General features: G+C 35.3%; 3 protein-coding genes across 3 annotated transcripts; all 3 read left to right on the forward strand.

The window, feature by feature from the left end:
- The first annotated feature begins 5,558 nt into the window (after window positions 1–5,558).
- LOC114390744 (60S ribosomal protein L8-3-like) lies at window positions 5,559–7,334 on the forward strand. The gene is made up of 2 exons (XM_028351616.1): window positions 5,559–6,071; window positions 6,799–7,334. The coding sequence occupies exons 1-2, from the start codon at window positions 5,632–5,634 to the stop codon at window positions 7,139–7,141; spliced, it is 783 nt and encodes a 260-aa protein (XP_028207417.1). The 5' UTR covers window positions 5,559–5,631; the 3' UTR covers window positions 7,142–7,334.
- Window positions 7,335–13,130: 5,796 nt separating this feature from the next.
- Window positions 13,131–17,829, forward strand: LOC114389094 (peptide methionine sulfoxide reductase A5-like). Its single transcript, XM_028349685.1, has 4 exons — window positions 13,131–13,590; window positions 15,285–15,397; window positions 15,499–15,643; window positions 17,303–17,829. Exons 1-4 carry the CDS (start codon window positions 13,294–13,296, stop codon window positions 17,498–17,500), a joined length of 753 nt encoding a protein of 250 aa, XP_028205486.1. The 5' UTR covers window positions 13,131–13,293; the 3' UTR covers window positions 17,501–17,829.
- Window positions 17,830–19,248: 1,419 nt separating this feature from the next.
- Window positions 19,249–21,716, forward strand: LOC114391177 (peptidyl-prolyl cis-trans isomerase Pin1-like). Its single transcript, XM_028352194.1, has 2 exons — window positions 19,249–19,666; window positions 21,384–21,716. The coding sequence occupies exons 1-2, from the start codon at window positions 19,411–19,413 to the stop codon at window positions 21,506–21,508; spliced, it is 381 nt and encodes a 126-aa protein (XP_028207995.1). The 5' UTR covers window positions 19,249–19,410; the 3' UTR covers window positions 21,509–21,716.
- Window positions 21,717–23,941: the final 2,225 nt, after the last annotated feature.

Genomic DNA, 23,941 nt, shown 5'->3' on the forward strand with positions numbered 1-23,941 from the left:
CTTGTTTAACATGAGCAAAGGCCAGTGATCCAAACACATTTAATTCTGAGTAATCAGGTGATTCACCACTCCAAGCTTCCATTGCTGTCTTGAAATCTAAGGCTGATGATGGACATCTATTAATCAAATATGTTGTTATATTTGCAGCTTCTCCCCAAAAGGTCTTTGGCAGTCCTGCACTTAGAAGCATGTACCTCACTCTTTCCAAAATGGTCATATTCATTCTTTCTGCCAAACCATTTTGTTGTGGAGTGTGAGGGACTATTTTATGCCTTTTGATGCCTATTTTCCTACAAAACTCATTAAACTGCTCTAAAACAAACTCCAGGCCATTGTCAGTTCTTAAAACTTTTAATTTTGTACCAAGTTGATTTCCAACAAGAGTATGCCATTCTCTGAATTTTTGAAAAGCTTCTAACTTATTTTTCAAAACATACAACCATACTCTTCTTGAGAAATCATTTATGATGGTGAGAAAATATGAGCTTCCACCATGAGTTTTCACTCTAGATGGCCCCCATAAATCTGAATGAGCATACTCAAAAGGCCTAGATGAAACATGAATACCCATGCCAAAGCTTATTCTATGTGATTTACCAAGCACACAATGATCACAAAATTCAAGTTTATCTAGTTTATCACCACCTAGCAAAATTTATTTCTCAAGTTCATGTAATCCTCTTTCACTAACATGACCTAATCTCAAATACCAAAGTTTTGTTTTATCAATCAAAGTATTACTAGCTACCGATGCATGTCCAACAATAGTGGAACCTTCAAGAATAAACAAGCCATTACTTTTATTCTTGTTACCCTTAGCTATGATTAAAGATCCATTTGAAATCTTAAGAACACCATTTAAAATTCTAGTTTAATATCCTAGATCATCAAACATGTTTATGGAAATAAGATTTCTTTTGAGTTCTGGAATGTACCTTACATTTTTCAGTAGATACTCTCTATTATCAAACATCTTCAATCTCACAGTTCCAATGCCTTGTACCTTGCAGGGGTAGTTGTCTCCTAGCAGTACAACTTCTGCTGGTTTTAGTTCCAAGGTTTCAAAATAGTCCTTTCTCGGGTTGCTGTGATATGAGCATCCAAAATCCATAATTCATTCTGTTTGTGTTTTGGTATTAGAAGCTACTCAAACACCTGCACTCTCATAACCTTCAGAGGCTTCAACAATCTCAGCATAGTCCAAAGATCCTTTCTTGTTCTTGTATGGGCAGTCTTTCTTGAAATGACCAGTTTTGTGACAATTAAAGCATTTGAACTTTTTTTTCTGGCCATTCTTTGAATCCCTTGACCTTGATATGGACTTCTTTCCTCTTGTTCCCTTCTTTTCACTCCTTCCCCTTGAAATATTCAGGCTTTCACCATTATCCTCAGATTTGGAGTCTTGCTGTTTTTGCATCTCCTTGGTCCTTATTGAGGTCTGGACTTCTTCTTGGGTAATGTCTTGATCTTTGCCATAAAGAATTGCATCCTTGAAATGTTCAAAGGATTTTGGTAAGGAATTCAGAAGCAAAAGAGCTTTATCCTCCTCTTCAAGCTTTACTTCAATATTTTCCTAATCATCAAGAATCTTGTTGAAATCAGCCAATTGTTCAGTGGTTGTTCTTGACTCTGTCATCTTGAAGGTGTACAGTTGTTGCTTCAAGCATAGCCGATTTGCAAGGGACTTTGTCATATACAATGACTCCAGTTTCAACCACATTGAGGTTGCTATCTTTTCTCTTGCAACTTCTCTTAAAGCTTTATCTCCAAGGCATAGAATGATTGCACTTCTGGCTTTAGCAATCATCTCTGATTTCTCCTTTGAGCTTAGAGATTCAGACATCCTTTCTTCTCCTTTAAGAGCTTTTGCACATCCATGTTGAATCAAGATTGCTTCCATCTTGATTCTCCATAACCCGAAGTCATTTTCCCCTGAAAACTTTTCAATATTGTACTTTGTTGTTTCCACTTTCTTGATCTTGATCTTGTTTCCCACAGACAGCGCCACTTGTTGGTTCTTCATATAAATCCTGCTACTCTTAAACCTGCACAAGATAAAAAAAAAAAAACAAGAAAAACACAGCAAGCAAACACAGCAGAGCAAGAACCCAAAGATTTACGTGGTTCGGCAATGTGCCTACATCCACGGGAAAGTGGAACTCCTCATCATCACATTGATCATGAAATTACAAGTTCAATACAATCAGTAGCTAGCTTTGATCTCTCTTGGTTTCTTTTTGAAAACCTCTCTCAATCACCTAGCTCTCTCTCTCTATTGAACTGTCTATTTTCTGCAGCAACTTTGATTTTTGCCTATCTGTTTTCAGCCACTCTCAAAACCACCACACACTGCATTTCATGATCAAGAATATATATATACACACTCTAGCTATGCTTTGGTGCCAAAACCAATTCAGTTATCATAACTGAATTCGGTTATGACAGCACCTCTTAAAGTCATCCTACTTGTGCCATTTATGATTTTTGAGTCACACACCACACATACAAAGGACTCATACCTCATCTTGAGTACTTACGAACTTTCCTACAACATATGTAATGGTGCATCGATCACCAGGTCTTGGAGCATAACGACAAAATAACTTAGAGAAAACTTTGAGCAAGAGTTATGCTGTTGGGGTTATAGGAAAAATTCTAAGGTGGAAAAATTCTTTTGTACAAGTTATGTTGATTAAAGGTAATAAAAAAAATTGCAAAAGAAGAATGTCACTAGAATGAAGAACCAGATGATCAAACTTCAAAGGAATAAAGAAGGAAAACTAGAAGTGTTAGAGATAAGAAAGGGAAGAAAAAGTAACAGTAAAGAGAAAACTAAGAGATGTTTAAACGAGTGAAAAAAGATTAAAAAGTATTTAAATAAAGTTATCGCTAAGAAAATTATATTTAGTTATAATAAAATAAATAAGTCTAACAATTAACTTAATTTATTTAAGGGTGTTGCTAGGTGCACCCAGCATTATTGCTAGTGCACCCAACATCTTTAAAAAATATCAAAATTATCCCTGTGTTTTTTTTTTTTTTTTGCATTTGTGATAGGTGTGCGTGAGGGTGGTCTGTAAATCGTACGGATCAACTTGATCCATAAGGTTGATACGGATCAAGTTAATTCGTATGTTGATATTAAGCATACAGGTCAACTTGATCCGTAAGTCTTTTACGAATCAAGTTGATCCGTAAGGCTTCTATGGATCAAATTGATCCATAAAAGACTTACGGATCATCTTAAAAGACTTACAGATCAATGATATTTTCGTCATTTCATCTTAAGTGCTGGGTGCACCAGCAATAATGTTGGGTGCACCTAGCAACACTCTTTATTTAAATGCTAAGGAGTAAGTACCCAAACCAAGAAGGTTAGGGCCAAACTGAGAAGGTTGCATGGGGAATCTGTTAAGCATGGGTTTTTTTCACAGGATGCTTTCGTTCTAGACCTGAAGAATTTGGTATGTAATCTACTCTTATATAACAAAAACGGGCAGTTGCTATTTCCAATTCCACAATTTTCTCACACACTCCTCTTTTTATTTTGTTTTCCAAAAAATTTCTCTTTTTCTAAAATAAAATAAAAAAAAAACACTCCCCTTTAACAGTTCCGGAAAAAAACTTGTGATTGAAGACATAATGACAAAACTTGAAGATCCCACTATGACACTCCCTCTTCTTTGCACATTCAAAGGACTTAACATCTAATGATGCCTCTTTGTCTAATGCTGGCTATATGGAATTTGGTTCTAGAAAATCCACTATGAAAGACATAATGACAAAACTTGAAGATTCCACTGTGAGAATGATTGGACTGCATGGACCAGGTGGTGTGGATAAGAGCACTTTAATCAAAGTAATTGCTAAGAAAGCACGAGACAAGAAACTATGTAATGTGGTGGTTAAAGTAGAAATAACACCCAATTCCAACCAACAAAGAATTCAGGAAGAAATTGCTTAGGTGTTAACAGGGGAGTCCAATTTTCAAAAGAGGATATTTTTGAAAAAAAAATTGAAAGGAAAAGTGGAAATATCAAATGCCTAAAAACGGTTTTCATTTTTTTTTTTGGTTAGAAATAATATTTTATCATTGTTTAATTTTTTAATTTTAAAAAAAAATCTTAAATTACTAATTATTTTTTATTTTAATTTTTCAAATTTCAAATACTTTATTTTTGAACCAGGACCAACAAATACTTTATTTTATAAATGATTACTTTCTCTAAAGTTTGACTGCGTTTTACTATTTGGTGTTATGATATGGAGCCGATTTCCTTATTCCAACTAAATTGGGAGTATTTGTCAAAAAAAAAAAAAACAACTAAATTGGGAGTATATATACTGTTAGTATATCTAGAGATGAGAAAATATTAGTGGTTAAGATTTTATTTTGCTAAATATTCCCTACACTATGTGTTAAATATTTTTTAAATTTGTAAAATAACATTTTCCTTTTAAGTCTATTTATTCATTTTAGTGACAACTCACAAACCACAATCAACTTACATTATCTGGAAAAAAGAATCTTTATTAGTAGTTCTAATAAAAAAAATCCCATATATATTGACTTTTTACTTCTTATTTTTGACCAACTTTTTATTTCTGTAAAATCTTTTATTATTGGTTTTGAAGCGAAATGGTGAAAGTAATATTTATTTTGATTTTGTCAAGAAATCATAGGATTAGTTAAGTTCAAAATAGTTTTTTGGACACCCGTGATGCGTCCTACTTCACAGCCAAAATGAAGTCTAGAAGTCCACCAGTACTGCGTTACATTTTGAAGGCTTTGTTATTGGCACTTTCCTCATTGCTATTTAGACACCTAACTTTGCCAAAAATTTATTTATGACAAAAATACTCCTTACTTTCAACACTTCTGTAACACAACTAAAACTTATATGTATTTTTTTGTGTAATTAATTTTATATAGCAGTTACTTTTTCTATAAAAAAAGTCATCTCTTAATGTTAATTATGATACAAGTATCCTTTTTAACAATAATCGACTATTATTACGGGGATGTTAAATTATACTAGTTTTTTTCTGTGTTATGGGGTTATCAATTTTCTTAAATAAAAATAAACTAACACTAACAAAACAAGTTTCCGTTGTGTTTAATTTCTTTGAAAAAATAACATTATAACGGGTATCAAGGTTAGGATTTTTTTTTTTTTTGTCAAATAGGGGCACTTTGATTTTTTGGAAAGATGAAAGGTTTAAGTGTGCCTTTGGTTTAATGTTGGGAGACCCTTCAATTTGTTGTTGAATCAAAACCTAGGAATTCTTACTTCTTAAAAAATATACATGAGAATGTGAACCCGTTCAATCTAACAATGAACTAAACATGCCCTAAATAGCAAAGTTGAAGATATAAGATAAGTGAGATGGTTAAGGAAAAAAAAATAGTCACAAATTTGATCCCCTCTACAACTAACAACTAACATTTGTTTGATTAAAAAAAAAACCCTAAATATCAAAGCACCATTCTGAATGATATTGGGCTTGGATCAGCCCATATAGATTCACTCGCGTCCTCCTATATATATAGGCCCCTTTCCCACACCAATAAACCCTAGAATCCCAGTTCAAAGGTAAGGTAGGTTAACACTCTTCTTCATCGTCGTCGCAATGGGACGTGTGATCCGTGCGCAGCGTAAGGGAGCAGGCTCGGTCTTCAAGTCCCACACGCACCACCGCAAGGGCCCTGCACGCTTCCGGAGCCTGGACTTCGGGGAGCGCAACGGCTACCTCAAGGGCGTGGTCACCGACGTCATCCATGACCCTGGCCGCGGCGCGCCGCTCGCCAAGGTCGCCTTCCGCCACCCTTTCAGATACAAGAAGCAGAACGAGCTCTTCATTGCCGCCGAGGGCCTCTACACCGGTCAGTTCATCTACTGCGGCAAGAAGGCCACCCTTGTTGTCGGGAACGTTCTACCCCTGAGGTCCATCCCCGAAGGAGCCGTCATCTGCAACGTCGAGCATCACGTCGGCGACCGCGGCGTCTTTGCCAGGGCGTCTGGCGACTACGCCATTGTTATCAGTCACAACCCTGATAATGACACCTCTAGGTATCGATGTTTGGAATAATTGAATCAGTTATTAGTAGTGGTGGTAGTTTTATTTGATTGGTTTTAGATCCAGGTTGAAAGGTGGTATATGAATTTTGTTTGATAATTGTTATTTTTTTAAGTGCATGGCATGATTTATGATTCATTGATTGAGAATTTGGGTGATTGGTTAGGGTTCCTTTTATTGAAATGTTAGGCGCGGTTTAATTGTGTTTTGATTTTTGTTTCAGGATTAAGCATTTTTTTATCGCATAGCGTAATTTTGGGAAGTTTGGTGACTTGATTTAAGGTTTTTAATTGAAATGATAAGTGAGGTTTAATTGTTGAAGTGTATAGTATAATTTATAAATTATTGATGAGGATTGAAGATTTGAGTGAATTGGTTTCAAGGCATTTTATTGAAATGCTAGGGCATTTGTGTTTGGAATTCGTTACATGATTAAGTTTTTTGTTGAAGTGGATAGCATAATTTATAATTTATCGATGAGTGGGGCTTGGAATTTGGGTGAATTGGTGTGTGAGATCTTATTGAAATGTTTGGGCATGTGGGTGCAGTTTAATTCCATTATGTATTTTGTTGAAGGATTGAGCATTTTATTGAAGTGATTATAATTTATTGATGATAATGGTTGGGAATTTGGCTGAATTGGTTCAAGTTTTTTAATTGAAATGCTAGGGCATTTGGGTGCAGTGTTAATGTGTAATTGTGGTTTGTGCTTTGTTCCAGGATTAAACTCCCATCTGGTTCAAAAAAGATTGTTCCTAGTGACTGTAGGGCCATGATTGGGCAAGTTGCAGGTGGAGGGAGAACTGAGAAGCCTCTTCTCAAGGCTGGAAATGCTTACCACAAGTTTAGAGTGAAGAGGAACTGCTGGCCCAAGGTTCGTGGTGTTGCTATGAACCCTGTTGAGCATCCCCACGGAGGAGGTAACCACCAGCATATCGGTCATGCTAGTACTGTCAGGCGTGATGCTCCTCCTGGACAGAAGGTTGGTCTCATTGCCGCAAGGAGGACTGGTCGTCTTAGGGGACAAGCTGCTGCAACTGCTGCTAAGGCTGATAAGGCTTAAATAGAACGTTGTTAGGGTTATTTTATTTGATTGCATGTTTTTCAGTTTTGTTTTTATTTTTTCTGATAGTTTGTTTGTTAAACTATTTGGGCACCCTTTTGAGAACCATTTTCTTCCCAACATATGGAGTTTTCAATAGACGGTCTTCTATTATTTGTTTAAGTTGCATGTTCAATCCTGCATATTGTTGCTATTTTATCTCGTTCTAATGGATAAATTAGTTCCTTTGACAACTTGAATTATATTATACCCGATTAAATTTAATTGATAGGCTTCGAGGGTGATTTCATGGTCCCTTTTAAGCAATCTGTGGTCATTAATTTGTACTTGAAACTAGTATTTCACCATGCAAGTATGCATATCACTTGTCCTATATATGCATGGTAGCATTATTGTTTATGATCATTATTGGGGTGGTGTTTTGAGATTTCCAATAACATTTTAAAGACGCAAATGGTTAACGACTGTTTTTTTTTCGACAGAACTGTTGTTTTAGGTTTTCTTTGATTAAACTCGTCCTATAAATGGTATTTCTTCATTTTTTTTAGAAAAATGGTAATTTTCAATTTAGTTTCTTTTTTCAGTGAATACCCATAGATAATCATAAAGTGTTTCATTTTTTTAACACAAACAAATTGATCCAACCAATAGAAGCAAATAAGCAATGAGTATAATACCAACCTTAGAACTATGATGAATTCAGATTAAGGGGATCATGATCATGGACAATTTCTATGAAAGTTTTATTTGTGCCTCGATGGAAATGCTTCTACAACTGTTTTGCTATGAAAGTATACCAAATAAATATTCTGATTTTGTGACTAACAATCTTTCGATGCTGATATGTCCCTGGCATCTCCTGAATCCAACTATGTTTTTCATGACGTGGTTTTATGGACTGAGCGTGTGTTTTCTTCTCTCTTTTTTTTAAGGCAAAAAGCATTTTAATTTATGTAAGAGTATAAGGCATATTCTTAGTTACGAAGTCTTAGTACATCATGAATAAATTAATATCAAGTACTGTAACATGCTCTTTCTCACGGTTATGTAATATATATATTACTTGATAGTGAAACATATTTGATAACCGCAAGTTCCTGCCCACCAAATTTTGTTACACAATAATTATGCCACCCAAATGAAAGCTTCTTGTTCTCCACTTGGCAAGTGCTCGACCTTGTCCTTGAATTTCTGCATGATCATTGATTTCCGCTTTCCAACAACATAAAGTGACCAACTGCATTAAAGTTCTCATCTACCCCATTAAGGATGTTGAATTGTTTGCCATCCACTGAATATATGAAACAGAAAACAATGCATTAAAAGCTGATAACCAAGACCAGCAATTAAAGAGAATGCTTTGAATAACATCCTCATAGTCAAATTGTTTGTCCCGGAAAATGCAGTTGTTTCTGCTATTCCATAAATTACACATGATAGCACACCATAGGATCTTCCATCCATCAGACAAATTTGATTTCCCACTCGATATTACGTGTTGTTCAAAATAAGCACATGCAGAGTTTGGTGACACAAAATCAATGTCCAGAACCTGCATGAAATAATTTCAAATGCGACTTGATTTTTTACTGCTGAACATAGTATGCTCCGTTGATTCTTCCAGTTCATTACAAAATGGGCACTTAGAATCCCAATTTTGTATTTGAACGTTTCTTTTGATAAGGTTCTCTGTTGTTGGTAAGCTACTGTTTTTCAATCTCCACACAAAGAAGTTAACTTTTGGTGGAACTTTAACCTTCCAAATATCCCTGAATATATCCTTTTGCACATAATTCCCACGCCCCTCTATGATGGCTGTGTATGCAGACTTAACTAAAAAAACACCCTGAAACATCTTTTATCTAGAACCACTTATCAGATACATCCTTCCTTAACCTTACCAAATCCAAACTCTCACGCATAAGTGTCACATGGATTTCCTCCCAAGCGAACCAAGCCTTCCTCCATACAAATTTCCATCGCCACTCATCTCCCTCCTACTCCCCATCTCACTCAAAGTCACCTGTTTTTGCAACCAATTGAGGAATAATCTTGGAAATGATTTTTCCAAAGGTTGATCCCCCAATCCATGTGTCTTGCCAAAATCTTATTCTCTCACCATTTCCCATCCTCCACTCACACATGTTGTCGAACCACTTTTCCACACATTTCACATCACATATCCTTCTTAGATCCCTCCACCACAGATGAATTTCTATGTTCTTCCTCCCTTATCAACCCGGCCCACCCTCCAAAATTCGATTTTAGCACATCTCACCAAAGCTCACCCTCGCCCTCCAAAGGACCCCATCTCCATTTTGCAAGAAGTGAATTGCTAAAAGCAAAAAGATCCTTAATGCCTAGACCTCTCTCTTTAGAAACACAAATTTTCTCCCATTTAACCCCATTATTTTCCTCTTGTCGGCCTATCCCTCCACAAAAAATTTCTTTGAACTCTATTTATTTTCCCCCCTACCCCCTAGGAATTAAAAAAAAAAAAAAAGATAGAAGATAGATAAAGAAGACGAGACAAAATTAACAAGACACACCTTCCGTGCAAAAGAAAAAATTTTATGTTTACAAGTTGACAATTTTCTCTTAAATTTCCTCACAATTGAGTTCCAAGTAGACTCTAACCTAGGGTTTGCACCTATAGGAATGCCTAGATATGTAAAAAGGAATGCCAAGAGCTTACAATTTAAAACATTTGCATACCTCTCCCAAGTATCTTTGTCCACTCCAATAGCCCCAAAATGGCTTTTAAAGAAATTTACCTTTAACCGAAGGCAAATTCAAAGCACCTTAGGATATTTTTGATTGTGAAAATATTGGACAAGGTTGGTTCTCCAATGAAGATTATGTCATTGGTGTATTGGAGCAAATTGACTTGAACACTATCATCACCCACCAAGTAACTCGTATATAGTTCCTTCTCAATTGCCTCCCTCATCATGCCATATAACCCCTCCGCCACAAAGTTGAATAAAAATGGAGTCATTGGGTCCCGTCGACTTAGACCTTTGAAAACATTAAACTCACTAGTGGGACTTCCATTCACAAGAACAAATACACTACTACTTTTTAGGCAACCCCTAATCCACCTACACCATTTATCATGAAATCTCATTCTTCTTAACATGTAAAACAAAAAGTCTTAGCACACCAAATCATATGTCTTTTCATAATCAACTTAAAAAACAAGGCATTATTTTCTATTCCTTTTAGCATCATCAACTACTTCATTTTCCATTAGTGTACTATGTAACAAATATCTCCCACCCATAAATGCACTTTGTCTTTTATCAATAATTTTTCCCATGACCCTCTTAAGCCTATTTGATAAAATTTTAGAGATGATTTTATACATGGATCCTACCAATGAAATAGGCCTAAATTCACCTAGGTTTTGAGGATTCTCCCCCTTTGAAATTAACGTGTAGAAAGAAGCAATGCTACCTTGAGGGAAGACTCCATTTTGATGGAACTTCGTTAGGAATTGCATGAAGTCACTTTTTAGTATGCTCCAAAACTCCTTAATGAAATGAAAATTGAGTCCATCTGGTCCTAGGATCTTGTCACTTCCACACTTTCATACTGCTTCCTTGACTTCCTCTTCCTCAAATGTACCTGGTAGGCTAGCATTGTCATGATCATCAATGGTATTAAATTTAACACCATCTAGTTTTGGCCTTCTTCCTCCCCCTTCGGTGAATCTCTCCTCAAAAAATTTCTTTGTGTCCTCTTTAACTATTTTAGGCTCCTTTACCCACACACCACATATATTTAATCCTCTCAGAGCATTTTTCTTCCTTCTCCAATTCACTTCAGAATGAAAGAATTTTGAATTCCTATCACCCTTCATGTTCCACCTCATTCTTGACTTTTGTCTCAATAAGGATTCATTGTGCAAAGTGACTTTCTAAAACTCCTCTTGAAGTTCTATTTTCCTCTTTCCTTCTCATTTCCTCCTCCAATTGTTCCTCATCTTCCTTCTTCTCTATGTCATTCAACTCCTTTTCAACCTTATTTTATCTCCTTTGTTGATCACCAAACTCCTTCTCGCTCCCTTCTTTAACCCCTTAATTTTTTCTTTTAGTACATATCCTCCCCATCCTTCAAATTGAAGATTTTTCGACAACTCCTTGCTCACCCCTCCAAATCTTTTATCTGTTAGCTAACAATTGAGGAACCTAAATGGTTTAGGTCCACAATCAATAGATGAACTCTTTACCACAATGGGACAATGATTCGAGACATTTCTATCAAGGACCCATTGAGCACATTGAGGCCAAGACTCAAGCCAATCCCTTGTGGCTAGGACTCTATCAATTCTACTTCTCATCGTTCCATTAGATTTATACCAAGTAAATTTCCTCCCCACCAATGGTATGCCTTCCAACTTCATTTCACTGATCAATGCATTAAACATTCTCATATCCCCATTTCCACCACCAATACCACCTTTTCCTTCTTTTTTTTATGTCTTCCTTTCACAATTGAAGTCACCTAGTATGCAACATGAGCACACCATACTACTAGCCTTGATAGCTTTCAATTCTTCCCAAAGTCTCTTCTTGTTCTCATTATCACACAGTGCATAAATATTATCAATAAGCACTTTCACAAATTTTATCTTTCCACATGCCTTTTACCCTAACAAAATTCCTTCCCATAAACATATAATTCATATCAAAAGCTTTAGGGTCCTATATCATCAATAATCCACTTGAAGCACCACTTGATGGTGAGAATTCCCAACACATATCACCATCTCCCTCAATTTTGCACAAATGAAATTATCAACCACTTCGTAGTGAAAGTTGGAGAAGTAACAAGACATACTTATGCAGTGAAGCAATTTTAGACTTCATGTTGTTGCAAGTCCACCGGAGAAACAAACACACACAAAGAGATGATTGGTGATTTTTTTTACCACCCATGTTGTGCTAAGAACATATTTTGTTAGGTTAAAAGGTTTACATTATGGGAAGATATGCCTTCTTACAAAATTAGGAAAGATAATTAATAAATGATGTGTTTTTTCCTAATCTTTTATATTTTAATTACAAAAGAAAAACGAGACCCAAACAAAGTGTTTACTTTAAATTTAAATAAATTATGACATGTGATCATTTAGGGGATTTTTGTTTCTTTAAATGTGAGAAATATCTGGGATATTGAAATTTGTTAAAGGGATTAATCTCTTCCAACATTTTTTTTCATATGCAGAAGTCAGAAATCAAACCCATGATAGCATGCTTAAGGCACAAAATTATATACCTATCATGTCATATCATGTTGGTTGAACAATGCACACATAGTTTTAAAAATTGAATCGGTAATTGACCTAGTCAAGACATTAGGGCACTGGGTCAAGGATCAAATCAATAAATCAATAATTGACCCGCATGACCCGGTCTTTATTAAAAAAAAATAGAAGTTTTACTCCCATCCTTAAAAATAACTTCCTAATTTAAAATTTGGTGTCTAAGTAATACATAATTATGATAAAATTATAATATATTATGATAAAATTATTGGTATATATATATATATATATATATATATATATATATATATATATATGTTTAGACTTCACTTAAATGTAGTTGTGTGGTAAGCTTTGAACCTGTTGGCTAAAAGGTTCGATGCCTGAATCCTTCAATGGTTTAACCAATTGGATTGATCAAGTGATCAATCACAAATAATCATATATGATAAATTTATTAATTTTTATGATAATCACTTTAAAAATCATATCAATGACAATTTGTAATTATAAAATAAAAATCACATAATATTCTAAATGTGAATGTTAAAAACTTTCCTTTCTTTCAGTTGTAAGAATTTTCTAATGTATTTGTGTCGTAAAAAAGTGTCAGGAGTATATTAAAAATTAAAAATTTAAAAAAAAAATAATTAAATATGAGATGAGACTTTTAGAGGATAATTTTGTTATTTATAAAAAAAAAGAAGTGTGTCACGGATGAATGATGTGTTCTAGCAATTTTCCTGTGTCGTATCATCAAAGCGACGGATTGGTGGGGGTGGCGCCTTCGGCCATTGGCACGTACACCTCCTAAAAACGACAACTCGTTTCCACGGCTTGGTATTTTAGCAGGCAAAACGCAAGGACCTGGGCGAGTGGCGAAATGGCAGTTCCAGCAGAGAGGAACCACAACCATTTCTCAGTTTTGATCGTACTCTTTCTTTTCCTCGTCCACAATGCTCTCTGCATTAGGTTCCCGGATCGGATCGCCCAACCCGCCCTCGACCCGCTCGACCAACACCGCCTGCGGGTCGCCGTCTTCGCCCTCGGAAGCTTCTGGAGATCCGAAGCGGTGTTCGGTTGTTTACCGGGCGTTGTTCGCACCACCGTCGGCTACGCCGGCGGATCCAAGTCCAACCCCGAATACCGAAGCCTCGGTGACCACGCCGAGTCCGTTAAGGTTCTCAATTTCTCACTCAACTTGCTATCACATCTCTGCACTTTATAAGATAAAATGAACTTGGGATATATATGGTTGAGTTAATGGCGGAAGAAGAAGGGAATGGAGGAGAGGTAGGAGGTTTGAATTCCTCGCTGACAAAAACTATTAAACTAACAACTTACATTTAGCGACAATAAAAAGATAAAATGAAGTTATTATTATTATTAATTGGTTTTAAATTGTGATAAAATGGTTATTATCCGCCAAAGTTTGCCACCTTCACTTTAGAGGAGCAGCTAAATCCCATTTCTAATTAGTAGAGCATGGAATGGGGGCCAATAAAGGGCTAGTCCTACGATGTAGTGGATCAAGGTTTGAATCTCTTTCAAGATAGGTATCCATAGTTAGTGTCTGATCAGGGGCAAATAAAATAACATGGAATGGGGTTAAGTACTAGAGATGGAGGTTTGAAATGAGTTTGTTAATCATCATGGTTGAAACTACTCTGAGATTAGAGTTCGTTTCACCTAATAGCCTTTCTTTTCATGCTTGTCTTGGATGGGGATTATTACATTTGTTCAAATTATGGGTGAATGAGATTTGCTCAACTGGCGATTTAATTGTGGTGTTTTCTGATTCTTACAACCCTACCAACATTTTCTAAGTGACAGCTCAAGCAATAAGTTTTCTTGCTCTCCACTTCTTGTCTTCTTTTCCCTAGACATGTTATAAGAGGAAAAAAGAAAATTCTATTTGTTTAGACATTTATTAGCCACTTGGCTGAATTTTATGTCCTTTCACATAGTGATGCAGAGTGCTTTAGCACCAAGAAAGTAAAAGCTTAAAAAACAATCAAATCATCTCAATATTTTGGTGTAGTTTTGATTTTAGAGCTGGTTGATTTATTCCAAACGCCCTAATCCTTTCATAATTATTTCTGGTTATTAGGATTGGTAAGTAGTTATTCTATTTTTTATATTTGAATATGTTTATTCATGTTACTGTTCTTAGACTGTCATCTTATCAGGGTTGCCTAGTTAATTAGTGAACAGTGAAATTTTGAAGTATGAGATGGAAACATCTAAAGAATCCAAGTTCAATAACAATTCAGTGATTTCTGTTTCCAAAGAAATGCCAAGTCCTAACATGTGGTAAAAGTTGCATAAAGGGGTGCCCATTGTTAGGCCTGTGCCAAATCAAGGCCTGAGAGAAATTTTGCATACTTGTTTTAAGTCTGCAAACCCCAAAGGCTATGGGCAGACTAGTGTCTTCCATCACTTGATTTGATATGTATAGATCCTTATACTTTTATAAAACATCATGAAGTAAAGTTTTTGGAGGAATTCACGAACAGTTGACTGTTGAAAGTGTAGATGGCAGGGGCTGTGATATGCATTGAATAATTTGGAACCATAGGTCTGTGAAAGAAAGGTTTTGTTTATAGATCCTGAAAAGATAATATTTTAACATGCTTTCTCATGTGTGGTTGTCTTGGTTCTGGAATTCATGTAGACTACTATATATTGATAAGTTTTCGTAACATTGAACAGATGGTGTAACTTTCTTATGTTTTACTTTCATAAACTAACTAAATTCACCAATCCATGTTACATCTTAAAATCCAGATATAACTGCATTAATTTATTAATATGATGAACTGAAGTTGGATGATTTTATTGAATTTTCTGTTATGGCCCGTGGCCATAATGCAGGTTGAGTATGATCCGCAGCTGATTAGCTTTAGGGAACTCCTGGATGTCTTTTGGTCAAGTCACGATCCTAGGCAAGTGTATGGCCAAGGTCCTGATGTGGGTAGTCAGTACAGGTAGGAGGAGCACTGTTGCCAACCACAATTTCTTGTGATCTACCTCCATATCCAGTCTCATGCTGAGTGCTATTTACTTAACTATACCTATATTCTGGCAGATCTATTATTTTTGTTAATGGAACCGAAGAATCAAGAATGGCTGCTGTCAGCAAAGAACAGGAACAAACCCTGTCAAGAAGCAGCATTGTGACTACACAAATTCTGCAACTTGGAACATTTTACCCTGCAGAGCCAGAGCACCAGGTTTGTTTCCAAAATAATGTTTATTTACTATTGATGTTTGATAGAATACCAGTTTGAAATAGGATCAAATCACACCAGATTATATAGATATTACAGCGATTTCTTGCTCTCCCAGAGTTCAAAAACTTTTTTAGAGACTATCTTTGTCAAAAAAGGTACCAAAGACATGACTTAATGGTCCCCCTAAGATTACCACACCGAAACAATCAAAATACATAATTGTTCGCTACAGAAACTGTCACATGGCACTTATTAAAACTGCATTGATTATTAAAACTAATTCCTAATACGAATTATTCAAACTGCAGTAATTATTAAATCTAAATCCTACATTTTCTACAATAGACCTTCCAATCTGTGGGTAGTCTGATGCCTTATTGATTTTTCTAAGAAAAGCATTTCCTGCTATGTGGCTTGGATGTGGGTACATATAGAAAACAAATGTACCCCGGTACCATGAAGGCTCCTTGTTTTGCAAAGGTATTAGAGAGGGTCAGTGTATTTGTTTCTAGCATTTCCCTTGTGTATGCAAAGAGGTTGTTTTCAGATTCGAACATGTGACCGGTTACAAAGGTCAACTTTACCATCATGCCAGGGCTTGTCCTTGGATGTGGGTACAAATACAATGCTTTTTTTAATTTAATTTTTTATTTTTTTAAACTAAGATACAGGCAGGACAATTTGTATTAAATAAAATATTATATTTGTATATGTTAACCAGATAAAATTAAATTTATCCACTTGTAATTGCTCACTCTAACCTGAAACCTGTGTTCTCAAATGTGGTATGGAGGAAGAAAATCTGGTATTCTGTGTGATGATTTTGATGAGGGTAAGATTGCAATCGTGTAAATATTCTTCAAGGTAATTGGTGAGAATGAGAATTCAATGTGTATTGGATTTTTTGAGTAACAGTCTGGGTATCCACACAAAAAATATGGGGGCAAGCCAAAAATATTGATGGAGCAGTTTTGTGAGTATTGAAACTGGATACGGTTGCAATATGAATACATCACCAATTTTGGCACCTATGTGCATCATAAAGATGTAATCGCTCATTGTTCCATATTCTTGGTACCAGGGGCGGGGGTAGTTAGATTTCATAACTCAGTTGATTTGTCACTTTCTAGAGAACTAAAACCACCCAGTTGTCCTATGCATATCATTGGTAGGTGGCTATTAACCTTTTTGAAGTCTGCAAACATTTTTCTTTCAAGAGACATCAAGCAATGAGAGTTAAATTCTACTTCGAGCTGCCTTCAATTGATACATTCTACATATTTGTAAATATTATGCAAGCATTAGTTATTAGAGTTGTTATTCTGGCCATGAAAAATACCGTTGGAATCGAGACAATTTTTGTTGTCTACTATTCTATGAAGCACGGACACTTTCGTCCCTTCCCGTGTCCGGGTGTCCGTGTCAGTGTCGACACCGACACCGATGCCGGTACGATGCCCTACGACGTCCTATATTTTGGACATTACAGGTGTTCACGTGTCCATGTCCGTGTCAGTGTCAGTGTTTCTTGTCTACTATTAGACAATTTTACCAAGTACAATTTTCTGTAGCAGGGAAAAAAATGCCTCTCAAAGTTCTGACCCATTTAATTAAATCAAATCACTAACTGGAATCGCCTGTTCTGTTCTAAATATGCAGAAATTTGAACTCAAGCAAAATACCATCCTTCTTCAGTTAATTGGGAACCTTCCGGCAGAGGAGCTTGAGAGGTCTAGCCTGGCAACGAAATTGAATGGATATGTTGCAGAGCTTTGCCCTCCAAATATCCAAAAGCAAATTGATGCCAAGATCAACAATATTATTAAAAAGGGTTGGCCAATTTTGAGAGATTTGTAGTTGGCCTCGTGGGAAGTTACTCAGATTGTCAACTTGTCATTTTTCAACTAACCTGCTTCGTTTCAGTACCTATAGGTTTTATTCAATAGCTTGTATCAGTTGCAGGGCTTGATTTAACGATTGTGTTGTAATTATTATACTTGTAAAGTCTTGAGTCTCCCTGTCATCCTTCAAAAAAGAAACCCTTTGATTTTTTTTATTTATTTTTTGTTTTCATTCATTTACCTTTTTTATTTATGAGGACAACAGAGAACCTTTATTATTATTTTATTACTATTATTCAAAAGAGGGACAAAGAAACTAGTAATTCCAACTTGCTATTCGTCAAATGGAAGATGAACCTATTAGGTTTGTGCGCGTTAGAATCTTACAATATTTTGAAAAGCTTAGAGAATTGGCTAAATTGTAATATGGTCCCTTCTTAATTCTTCATCTGAGATTTTAGTCTGTACATTTAAAAAAAATTGAAATTTTGGTTGAATTTTTAATTCTGCATGTTATTCTTTTTATTTTAATTAATTAGATTATTTTTTGACAGTAACTTGATTGAATTTGTTAGATTTGAACTTTAGAGCACTAAAATTGATGATTGAACTTAAAATTGTAGATTTTTTAAGATTTAGGGATTAAAATCAAGAAAAAAAAAAGAGATCAAAATAGTAAATCAAGAATTAAAAGGAGGGGAAAAGTATAACTTATCCTACACTATTCTTTCGTCTCTCCCTGGAATTTCTTTTTGGATTATTATTTGGGGGTTGTTTTTTCCCTTGTAGTGCATTAGAGTGGTATTTCGGGGAGGGCGTATTTTAGTACTTTAGTGAAGTACTAGTATATACTATATAGTTAAATTAGTCTCGTTTTATTATTCGATTTAATCCTCTAATTTTTAATATTGGTTTAACTTATTTTTTAAATTTTTTTTACATATAATTTAATTCTCTAAGTTTTAAAATCAATTTAATTTGATCTATTTAAATTAGTTTGAGTGGTCATATCATCTAAATTTGATTCTATCTTCTAATTAAATTTTTTGTGACAATTTAATATAATTATTAGGTGATTTTCCTTCGTGATAAAATGTGATTTTTTAACTTCGTTAGTCCAATTTAACTTACATAATCAAATTAAATTGATTTAAAAAATAAAACCAAACCTAAAAAATAAGGTAGAGGACCAATAAATTAGTTTAAGTATTAATTTCCTAACTATAAAAGCCTAATATAAGAGCTAATTGTAATCAAACAATTCTCAATTTGGTTTTCCTAATACACAAATTTCATTTTTTTGAAAGTAAATAAAAGGAATCAGAGACATTAATCTAGAAACTAGAAAGTACATGACGCTACTAAGATTTATGATTTTTTCTTCTTATGCACTCTGCTTCATCCTTTACCTGTACAGCTGTACTAGAAAAAGAAAAAGAAAAAAAAAAAAAAAAAAAACAACGCCTCTTGTATTTATGCCTTAGAAGGAAAGCGTCGTCCTTATCCGTACAAAATACACTCACAAACCTAAACAAAGATCTTCGTCGCATTTATTTACATTTATACCCTATGATAAGAGCATAATTAAGTAGTAGCAAAGAGACCAATCAGATGTTGACACGCGGTGCAAACAGTGCTAGGGCTTTTGGTTTCAGAATCTACAACGAATGTGAGCCGCACGATGCGGCTCTAATGGACGTCTCAGATGTGCACAACAACGAGCTCCCCTTGATTTCGGACCACCGTATAAATACCGAAGCGTGAAGAAGAGTTCAGCACTTTCACTTTCATAGTTTCTTTCCTTCTCTCTCTCTGGAGCTAGCGCGAGTGACCGGAGCGGCGAAGATAGAGTCAGATCGGAAGCGGAAGAAGGCGTCGACCTCGGCGGCGGAGAAGGAGAACCGGAATAAGCATAAGAAGTCGAAGATGTCGTCGTCGTCGTCGAAGGGTGGTGGCGGTATTGAGGTTAGGGCTTCGCACATATTGATAAAGCACGAAGGTTCTAGAAGGAAGGCCTCGTGGAAGGATCCTGAAGGTCGCATCATCAAGAGCACAACCAGAGAAAACGCGGTTTCTCAGCTCAAGGCCCTCCGCGACGACATCGTTTCGGGCAAGGCCTCCTTCGAGGACATCGCCTCTCGCTTCTCCGATTGCAGCTCCGCCAAGCGCGGGGGTGATCTCGGTCAGTCGAAAAATGAATGTTTATTTTTTATATATAAAAAAATAGCAACATTAAAAGGTTTAATTGTGTACAGATTTGGATGTATGGTATTCTGATGAAGGATCTGGTTATTGAAAATTGTGTTATTCTTGAAAAAAATTTTAAGTTGAGATTCGTAACTGTTAAATTGCAGTGCAGGATAATAATAGACTTGTCATTAAGCCACTTCTTGTTGTCTTCTTCGTGCTGTTGTTCTTACTCCCAAGTATTGTAAAAGGAGTCTTGACTTATGGGGTGGTGGTTTTGTTACTCCAGGGGTTCTTGTCTGTATACTGTAACAGAACAGAACGAGAATTATAAGAGGACTTGATTTGATGAAGAGCAAAACTTAGATGCAGTTTCACAGGTGCTTTTGGTGCTATTTTCCAGTTAGAATTTGGGTTTTACTTCGGTGGTCTGTGTACTAGAGATTTTGATTAAATGTCAATGCGGATTATTGGGGTGAAACTCCGATTCAGAACAGAGAAAAATAGTTCCAAAAGCACAATGGAACTGCATCTAACTTTATGTCCTTTGATGACTTCAGTTACTACCGTGTTTTCTCATTTACTATCGTCAGTTTGGATTTTTCTGCTCCCATGTTGCAAAAATAGAGTAAGAAGAATAGGCTCATAAATTTAGTTATCTAAGAATTTTAGTTTAATAGTTTGGGGGTGGTTGATGCTGGATCTAGCACCCTCTAAAATGAGCAATTGCTCAAGATGAAAAAGTAAGGGCGTATCCTCTGCTGACTTTAACTTAATTAGGTTTACATCAACTGTATATTAATCAAACTAGCTGTACATGCACTTTTAGAGGAACCAAATCTACTTGTGCTACCTGACTTTTTGTGTTATTAACGGAATTGCAATGTTTAACAGAACATCAAACTTAACTTTCAATGTCATTCTTTCTGTTGCTGTTGTTGCATTGATAGTTTCATAAGAATTCCTAATATCTCTCCGAAGCTCACATTTTATGTCTCATCATACCCCCTAACTGGTACGGTGGTACCTAATTACAAAAACTCAAATATTTTAGCTCCTCCCCTGTCACAAATGGTACCTAATTAGTACACATTTCATGTAATTGTGTTTAGTATAAATATATAAATAGAAATAGAAATTGGAAGACCTGAAAAATGTTTGAGAACCAAGAAGGGCTTTATTAGTTCCAAGTTAGTGATGGTATATTGTATATGTTTGTTGGCCCTCTTGATGTTGCTATATCAATTAGCATTAGTTAGCCTAGCTGTAAGGGGACCAAATGTTGCTAGACCATGATTTAAAGGATTTAAAGGGCTACTATTCAATTGCTATCAAGACAACGGATCTTTCAATCTTGTAACTGTCTAGTATGCTTTATCTGGTTTTGAATGTAAGACAGTAAGAGTGTCTTCATGACTGCAGTTCCCCGAAACTCCAAACTTGTATGTTAAATTCATTTTTACTTGATGTGTGTTTTGATCAGCATCACTGAACTGTGGACGTGTCACACTTGAAGGTCTGTTATTTATGAAATTTTATGTGACTCTCGCAGAAATGTGACATAGACCTCTAGACGTAGAATCAATCTGACCCTTAGTCATAAAGGATTGGGGATCTGCTTTCAGTTAGCATTCATAGCTGAAGTGAAATGCATGTCTAAATTTTTCATAACTAATTTTGTCAATTAACTGAAATAACTTTCTTGGGTGCAGGTCCTTTTGGTCGTGGCCAGATGCAGAAGCCTTTTGAAGAAGCAACTTTTGCTCTTAAAGTTGGTGAAATTAGTGACATTGTGGATACTGACAGTGGAGTCCACATTATTAAGAGAACAAAATGAGATTATTACACGGAGTAATCTCCTAATAAGGAGAGACATTAACATCTGTAGAATATTTCCAGGATTCTTGCTCAACTCAAGATCTGTTGATATATGTTTTAGACATGGCGGTGTCTTGTTTTTGGATGATATATTGTTTTTGTGACAATTAAAAACATATGCTTGTAATTTTGAAAGACAATTATAAGGTTTGGATTCTATTGTCTTATCCTGATGTCGGAACGGTAAGTGTTATTATTTTTTAGGAAATAATGTTTGGCGTCAAAGAATTAACAAAAAGTGCTTGGAATTTGGATAAATTATTTTAAGAGGAAAAATTAATTTTGAAGGCAATTTAAGTCCTGCTTGAATAAATATTTTTTGTAAGAACTCATAAAAAAAGCAAAAAAAAAAGTAAAATGAATTGAATTCTCCTCTTGAGCTAGTGAATTAGGAGTGATGGCAAAAACAGAATTCTATAATGCCTAGGCTACCTAATGCCGCTAAAAGCGTGGTGGCTTGAAGGGTCCTAGAATATTAAGGATGAGGTGGTTGCACTCGTAGTAAGGAGACATTATCTTTGGTAAATGACAGAACGGTGGTGTTTTGGGGCCATAAGCTTGGCTTTGGTGGAAATCGAGGGAATAAATTGAGGAAATATTTAGAAAGGTGAAAAGTTGGTTAAAAAAAGGGTGCTTTGGGAGTACATTTATTATTTCCCGCAAATGACGCCAATTGCTCCTGGTTGGGCAAGTGAAACTCGACCTACACTTAGACTAGATGGTTCTCTTGGTGGACTATTACATCGAGTCATCGACAGTGCCTAGGTGCAATGGACCATGATGGAAGAGTTGCTGGCCCTATAAGGACTCCAACATTCAAGTCACTAGAAATTTGAATAAAGTAAGGATGTTTATTAGTTTGAATCAATCTGATCAATCCAACTATATTGGATCAATTAAATTAATTTGATTTTTTTTCTAATTGGACTCGAATTAAATCAATTGAAATCTTATGTTAGTTGGTTAGGGTTATGAATTTACACTTTTCAAACCAGAATCAACTCAAACCAACTATATTATTATTATTATTATTATTATTATTATTATTATTATTATTATTAATATTAATGTTTAACTTACTATTGTGTGCGGTATTGAATTCATTGCATTGGATACTTTTGTGGATGTTAAACACTTTCCTTGTGTTGGATGATTTGATTTTTTTATTTATTTATTATTATAGATGTAATTTTATGAGTTAATCAATTAATCAGATTTTTTTTTATAATTTATGCTACTTGTATTTCCTCCCTCCCCCCAATCCGAACCAAATCAACCTGTGTGTTACCCCAAACAAAAAGGAGATATTTGACCGTGATAAACACTTCAGTATTTACTAGAGAATGATGGATGTTGTTACTTTGGTTTTGATTTGCTAGCACACCCTGTGTAACAAATTTGCCACTTTTATTAATGATCTATTTCCTTTTGCTTTGCAAAAAAAAAAAACTAGTGAATGATGGTGATTAACAACCCAAGTGAGCTAATACCTATCAACAACCATATCTTGGTGAGGGATGTCAGAATCATGGGATTTCTAATACATTATCCATGATTAATGGTCAAGGTTATTTGGTTATCCTCTTAAGGTACTTAGTATGACAAGGCACAAAACGATGTAACAAGTAGAGTGTTCATAACCTTTTGAGAGGATATTACCTCTTAAATGTGTTCAGACTATCCATGTAATATATGTTTACGTGGGGCTTGTTAGGTGGGTTGAGGCCTTATTGGGGCATTTCAAAATTGATATGAAATGCAATCCAAGGCGCAATAAATAATCTGAGGCGTATGGAAGATGCCAAAGGCCTTCAATGGATTGACGTATCTAGGTCATGGTGGAAGAGATCATTTAATCCCCTATTGCAATGTGCATATTGATAGTACTACTCACCATGATTCGAGATGCAATCTAGAACTGTCAAATGGACCAACTCCAACCCATGGGCTAGAGCCGAAAAGTCTACATATATAAATCCATACGGTCAAGTTAACTAGGGTCAGCCCATGGGCTAGTCTACTTTTAGAAAATATTAATTTGATCATATTTTTAAAAACAAATGGATGAATTACATTATTAACCCATTATTTTTCATACTACATTTCTTAGATGTCATAAATGATTTTTTTTTCAATTTTCAACAAAAAATTATTTTTTAAGAGAAATCATATAAATAAAATATTAATTAACACACTTGATCAATTAAGAAGACATGATAATTTTTTAAATAATTTCATCTAGTTGTTGTCTCTGTTTCATGCATGAAAGCTAAGAATTCTTTGATAGATTTTGGTTGACATACAAAAGCTCATACCTCTTTGAGAGGTATGCATAACATAATGTATAATTGTCATCTTTAATCTTGAAAGATTTATATTGAACATGTATTCC

This window comes from Glycine soja, chromosome 16 (assembly GCF_004193775.1).
Source record: "Glycine soja cultivar W05 chromosome 16, ASM419377v2, whole genome shotgun sequence".
NCBI lineage: Eukaryota > Viridiplantae > Streptophyta > Magnoliopsida > Fabales > Fabaceae > Glycine > Glycine soja.